Genomic DNA, 6610 nt, shown 5'->3' with positions numbered 1-6610 from the left:
GCCCCCCCCCCCCCGCCCCATCATGCTAATGTCATTATTTTGGTGTTTAAGGCTCAGTTTGTCGCTCTCAGCCAGAATAAGGATACAAATCCACGCACTTATCAACTAGACACATATTGGAGCATGATGAACAGTGCAGTTCAGAAGATGGAGGGTGCTGCTGCTGCGTACAGAATTAATGTGCATAATAACATCTGGGGGAGCTTCTTCTGATAGTTATGAGAATTTTTTGGGATGGAGGGGAAAGCGAGCATTAAGTTAAGGGAAATTAGACCCCACAGCACCAAGACGTTAAAATATGAACAGTAGGTTTTGCAACACTTTTAAGGTGTTAAGGCCAAGCACAGAGCAGCTATGGGGTTATTTTTAGACTGAAACTTAAAAAAATCCATTCTATTGTTCGAATGTGCATAGTGATTCCCAAGCAAAAACTGCAGAGCATGCATGATTATAGACCAGAGCTTAATCTTGTGGTTTTCTATGGTTCAAATCCTCTGCAAGCTCTCTTGCGCTCCAGTACTCTGCATAGATTAACAGTCTGAATGAGCTTTTCCCTTTGAAGAATATCCTGAGAAAGCATTCACTTCACACTTGCAATTGTTGCCCTCCAGATTTGCCAAAAGAGCGCTCTCTTGTTGACTAATTTTCAGAGCCGGGAAATTCACCAGTAAAGGGTCTAATAATCCATTTACAGATTTTGACCTTGAGAGTGAAGCCCTCTTAAAGACTAATATGAATTACTGCAGTGTTTTTTTGGCATGCTGACGTGAACGGGTTGGCAATGGCATTTTGAAAATCCTCACTGCACCTTGTAAAGTGTCATTGATGAAAACCATGTCAACACAACACATTCTGTGCCATTGTATTATGAAATAACTATTGACAAGTAAAGCACAAATCACAAATAAACACCATGAAAACAGTATTTTTTTCTTTTGTGAAAGTACACTGCTGTGCATAGGATTGCGGCCTCAGTTTTTTAATATGGAGCTCTGACTTTCAATTAGTCCTAACCTTTAGAGCCATCACTCAAAAGTTTAGAAAAGGGTAAAAAAGTATAGAGAATGCCTCTAGGTCTTTTTCTGCAGTTTTAAGAAATGTCCTTTCCTGTGAAGGAGACAAATGTAGTGTCATATCCAGATTCTTCTGAACTGAAAGGTGGCTATCACCCAGAATTGCCCTATTTTTTCCTCACGGCTATTTGAAATGGATGAGATGAAAAGCTTTTTTAATTTTTACTCGAGATCTGTAATAGAAAAGGAGAGGAAAAGAACAGCTATCTGTTTATATTACCTGTTGCTTTGTCACATGTTTTTTTCTTTTGCATTCCAAGCAAGCTGAAGTGATATTATAGGCATCATGATATTTCTCCAGTAAAGTCTGTTGAATTGAAGGTTAGGCTCAGGTTTTGGACTCCAGTACTGTGTCTAGAATATAAATCATTGTTTTCTTGGCTTTTTCTTCAAGTAGAAGTTAGCTTGACCTTTTCCTACTGTAAAAAAAGACTTAAAGAAAGCATTAGCTGATAATTGGACATGCTATCCCATTATGACTTCCTCATTTAAATTATAACACTTTGCCTTTCATTGAAGTTCCTCAAAATGTATCCAACTCATTTCAAACTGAGTTTGAACCTGTGGATCCTATTTTTACTTTAACAAATAGCAAACAATCATATTTATCCTCATCTATTTGTGTCTTTCAACAGGTGTAATGTGGACAACAAAGTATCAAGGGTGGCATGGCTCAACCGGACCACTATCCTGTTCACGGGGAATGAAAAATGGTCATTGGACCCCCGGGTGGTCCTACTAAACACAGCACTCACTGAATACAGTATAAAGATAATAAATGTAAACTTATACGACGAGGGGCCGTACGTATGTTCCATCCTCACAAACAAGAAACCAGAATCGACAAAAGTGCATCTCATCGTACAAGGTAAATCTTGAGAGGATTTTTCATATCTCTTAAAGTGAAATCTTTACATCATTTAATGTGCGGAAGAAGAAAGCTTGTCAAAAACTAGCTTCGCGTTGGTTTGGGATTTTGTTGACATTTCAGTTGGGTAAATAACGGTTGAAAAACAACTTTGATTCTCCTTTTCTAGGCTGATGTAATTAAATGAAACTCCGCAGATGTGACTCCCGGTGATGAAATTGGGATTTAGTCTGGGTGTAATTTCAAAATCATTGATGGATATTGATTTAAGACATGCAGCCCAGAGAGCAACAGAAAAATAGAGCAGAGGCTTTGTTTTCTCCTCACTAAATCAAGTGTCGATACCCAGACCATTGTCGTGATTTACAGTGCAGTCGATCTCCTTCATATTTGTGGTCCAAAAACAATTAATGTCACTTGTAGCCTAACCCATCTTGGCTTGGGGTTCACAAATCAGATATGCACCAAAAAAACAGTAGCGCCATTTTTATCACGTTTCTCAGACCATCTGCGGAGTCAGAAAAAGTGTCAGATTTCCCACGTTTCAGCAGGAAAAAGTGTTTTGGTTAATAAAATGGTGCCTTATCAAATGCTCATTAACCTTTAGTACTTTGTCCTGACACTAATTACTGCAGGCTTAAATAACTGAACAAATAGACAGAGGTAAGGTGCTTATTTTTTTCTGATTAGACACACAAAGTGCAAATTGGAGTTCGGCTCGCCTGTTCAGTTCCCGCTTAACCTGCAATTCAATTAATTATAAAGTCTTCATCCCAGTTTTAATAAATCAATCATTCGCCTTCCTTGTTTTATCATGCAGTTCAACACTCCGCATCTGCATGGCACAACATAAGCATTCCGGAGCGGGTGTTGTGGCACTCAAAAGTGCACTTAAGATATAGAATTGTTTGCAGCGTGCTCCTTTTCCCTTACACCCCATAGTTGCATGCTGAGTGGTGTACAATTTCAGCCTAGTGTTCTTAAGAATGGATCTGAGAGCTTTCTGAACAGATGGGGTCTCGGTGTGCCTTTACTGTAATGCTTTGTCTCAGCTTTGTTAAATTTGCCACGCTCAGCTAAAGTCTGCCTACACAAACTGTAGCGCCCTGTCTATTTCTGTCATAAAGTGTGGCTCTATTCTTCTTAAACTCTGAGCCTCTGAAGCTTGTTATTGCATCGGCTCTGCTAAAAATTCAAAGAGCGCCTACAGTAGCGTTCTCACATATCTTGCTTGACATCTGCGTGCTTGTTTTTAAGTGTCCTAACATATTTCATGCTTGCTATGGTTCCGGTTTTAGGTCACTCATTAGCATTTCTTGAACGGAACAGCGTGCCATTAGATTTTGCATTCTCCGTCCTGTAGCTTATCAGCACTACATCTATTTATGTGGTTGATGACTGCAGCTGGAGGTATGTGTCTCTGTAAATGGCCTCATCGTCTTCCACGTTATCGATTGGATGCATCGATCAGATGCAATGCGAGAGAAGACATGCGACACGTTAGCGTCCAGCGCAATTCAAAACCTGAGGTTTTCCTCTGAGCTCCTTCTCTGAGGTACACAAAGCATTATTCTTATAAAACCACTACATGCAGAAGACAAATAAAGGTCATTATAGTCTAAGGAGGAAAACATGTTTTCATTTTATGTACTTTCATTTTAGGGACATTGCTGCTGAAAAAAAAAATGCTTAGGCTGCCAGTTCATGTTCGTTAGTGCTGGTGCAAAAATGCTAATCTTGCTAGTTAAAGGAATATTTTGCCCAAAAATTAAAATTTGCTGAAAATGTACTCACCCTCAGGCCATCCAGAGGAGTTTGTTTCGTCATTGGAACAGATTTGGAGAAATTTAGCATTACATCATTTGCCCATTAATGGATCCTCTGCAGTGAATGTGTGCCATCAGAAGTTCAGAGAGTTCAAGCTGATGAAAACATCACAATAACCCACAAGTAATCTATATAACGCCAGACTAAAATCTCAGTCCTCTATGCAAAATATTGCTTTCTCCAGTGAAAATGTTCAAATCAGGAGAGAAATATGCACAGATTAAGCACCGTTTACAAGCAAAAACAGTCAAAAAAATTCTAAACAAATATGTCAGTTGGGGGATTTTAGGCTTTTTCACTGGATGAAGCGTTATTATGGATTGTGGACTGGTATTTTGGCGGAAAGCGATGGTGGATTTGTTTCTTACAAACATGCACTGGAGTCGTGCGGATTACTTGTGGTTTATTGTGATGTTTTATCAGCTATTTGGACTCTCATTCTGACGGTACCCATTCACTGCAGAGGATCCATTGGTGAGCAAGTGATGTAATACTACATTTCTCCAAATCTGTTCAGATGAAGTAACAAACTCATCTACTACTTGGATGGCACGAGGGTGAATACATTTTCAGCACATTTTCATTTTTTGGGTGAACTGTTCCTTTTAAGCCTTGTGGGATCTGGAAACAAACTATCTAACTCAGGTGTCACCAGGGGTGTGAAGTAACGAATTACTAATACTCATGTTACAATAATTAAGTAGTTTTTATCAGTAATTGTACTTTTTTGAGTAGTTTAAAAATTGTGTACTTTTACTTTTACTTGAGTACATTTTAAGTGATGTATCGGTAGTTTTACTCTGCTATTTTCCTCCGTTTGTGGTAGTTACATGCTTATTTTAATTTTATTTTTATCCATCAACGTGATTGGATAGATAGTAATAGGTCTTGTGATTTTCGTCAAATCAAATTGTGCATAGAAAACTTTAAACGCCAACTGTTTATCATGGCTGCTGGAAGTGCATTCTTCAAGCTTCAATTCAGTCGCATCTTCCTGGTACACAAAGCATTATTCTTATAAAACCACTACATGCAGAAGACAAATAAAGGTCATTATAGTCTAAGGAGGAAAACATGTTTTCATTTTATGTACTTTCATTTTAGGGACATTGCTGCTGAAAAAAAAAATGCTTAGGCTGCCAGTTCATGTTCGTTAGTGCTGGTGCAAAAATGCTAATCTTGCTAGTTAAAGGAATATTTTGCCCAAAAATTAAAATTTGCTGAAAATGTACTCACCCTCAGGCCATCCAGAGGAGTTTGTTTCGTCATTGGAACAGATTTGGAGAAATTTAGCATTACATCATTTGCCCATTAATGGATCCTCTGCAGTGAATGTGTGCCATCAGAAGTTCAGAGAGTTCAAGCTGATGAAAACATCACAATAACCCACAAGTAATCTATATAACGCCAGACTAAAATCTCAGTCCTCTATGCAAAATATTGCTTTCTCCAGTGAAAATGTTCAAATCAGGAGAGAAATATGCACAGATTAAGCACCGTTTACAAGCAAAAACAGTCAAAAAAAATTCTAAACAAATATGTCAGTTGGGGGATTTTAGGCTTTTTCACTGGATGAAGCGTTATTATGGATTGTGGACTGGTATTTTGGCGGAAAGCGATGGTGGATTTGTTTCTTACAAACATGCACTGGAGTCGTGCGGATTACTTGTGGTTTATTGTGATGTTTTATCAGCTATTTGGACTCTCATTCTGACGGTACCCATTCACTGCAGAGGATCCATTGGTGAGCAAGTGATGTAATACTACATTTCTCCAAATCTGTTCAGATGAAGTAACAAACTCATCTACTACTTGGATGGCACGAGGGTGAATACATTTTCAGCACATTTTCATTTTTTGGGTGAACTGTTCCTTTTAAGCCTTGTGGGATCTGGAAACAAACTATCTAACTCAGGTGTCACCAGGGGTGTGAAGTAACGAATTACTAATACTCATGTTACAATAATTAAGTAGTTTTTATCAGTAATTGTACTTTTTTGAGTAGTTTAAAAATTGTGTACTTTTACTTTTACTTGAGTACATTTTAAGTGATGTATCGGTAGTTTTACTCTGCTATTTTCCTCCGTTTGTGGTAGTTACATGCTTATTTTAATTTTATTTTTATCCATCAACGTGATTGGATAGATAGTAATAGGTCTTGTGATTTTCGTCAAATCAAATTGTGCATAGAAAACTTTAACCGCCAACTGTTTATCATGGCTGCTGGAAGTGCATTCTTCAAGCTTCAATTCAGTCGCATCTTCCTCTAACTTAATATGTTAGGGTAAATTTCGGATTTCTGCTTACTAAATGATTTGTATATAGGCTATGCTTGCCTATCTACATGGCCTGAAATTTGGTGTGAGGTTGCGGGTATTGCATACAGTGTTAACTCCCGCAAGTGCCACGTTCGGTAAATTCCCACTCACTTATGAGATGCGCAATCTGCGCTGCCTCGTCTTTCTCTCACGTGCGCTCTGCAGCAGTCACTTGGATAAGTCGTTGTTGCTTGTTGAACTTGTTGACTTTTGATGAGTTTGTGAAAAAGTGTGTTGGAAACAAATTGAGGACCAAATCTGCACCTTATTGATGACCCCTGGCATCAATATACTGCATCTGTGCCAGCGCGTGATGTAATAAAACTGCAGCTCGTTAATAAACGTTTTATTTTTTTATTATCCATTTTATACAATCTGCCTTCATTTAGCAAGTGCACTCGCGCATAAACAATTTTCAAGTTCAATACTCCTTGTTCCGTTCAGTTGTGGATGCTGCTGATTTACCGAGACCGCCGCGGCTCAGCAAAGAGACATGTGTGTGTGTGTGTGTGTGTGTGTGTTTT

General features: G+C 38.5%; 1 protein-coding gene across 3 annotated transcripts in view; it reads left to right on the top strand.

The window, feature by feature from the left end:
- The window catches only part of LOC107577150 (opioid-binding protein/cell adhesion molecule-like), a 201972-nt gene that overhangs the window by 148347 nt on the left and 47015 nt on the right, over positions 1-6610 (top strand). For all 3 annotated transcript variants that reach the window (XM_016263269.1, XM_016263265.1, XM_016263260.1), the window contains one exon: positions 1709-1941. In XM_016263269.1, the coding sequence (XP_016118755.1) occupies positions 1709-1941 (233 nt within the window). The remainder of the gene's footprint in view (positions 1-1708; positions 1942-6610) is intronic.

This window comes from Sinocyclocheilus grahami, unplaced genomic scaffold (assembly GCF_001515645.1).
Source record: "Sinocyclocheilus grahami isolate Dianchi unplaced genomic scaffold, SAMN03320097.WGS_v1.1 scaffold32.1, whole genome shotgun sequence".
Classification (NCBI taxonomy): domain Eukaryota; kingdom Metazoa; phylum Chordata; class Actinopteri; order Cypriniformes; family Cyprinidae; genus Sinocyclocheilus; species Sinocyclocheilus grahami.
This window is presented reverse-complemented; position numbering and strand designations above follow the sequence as displayed.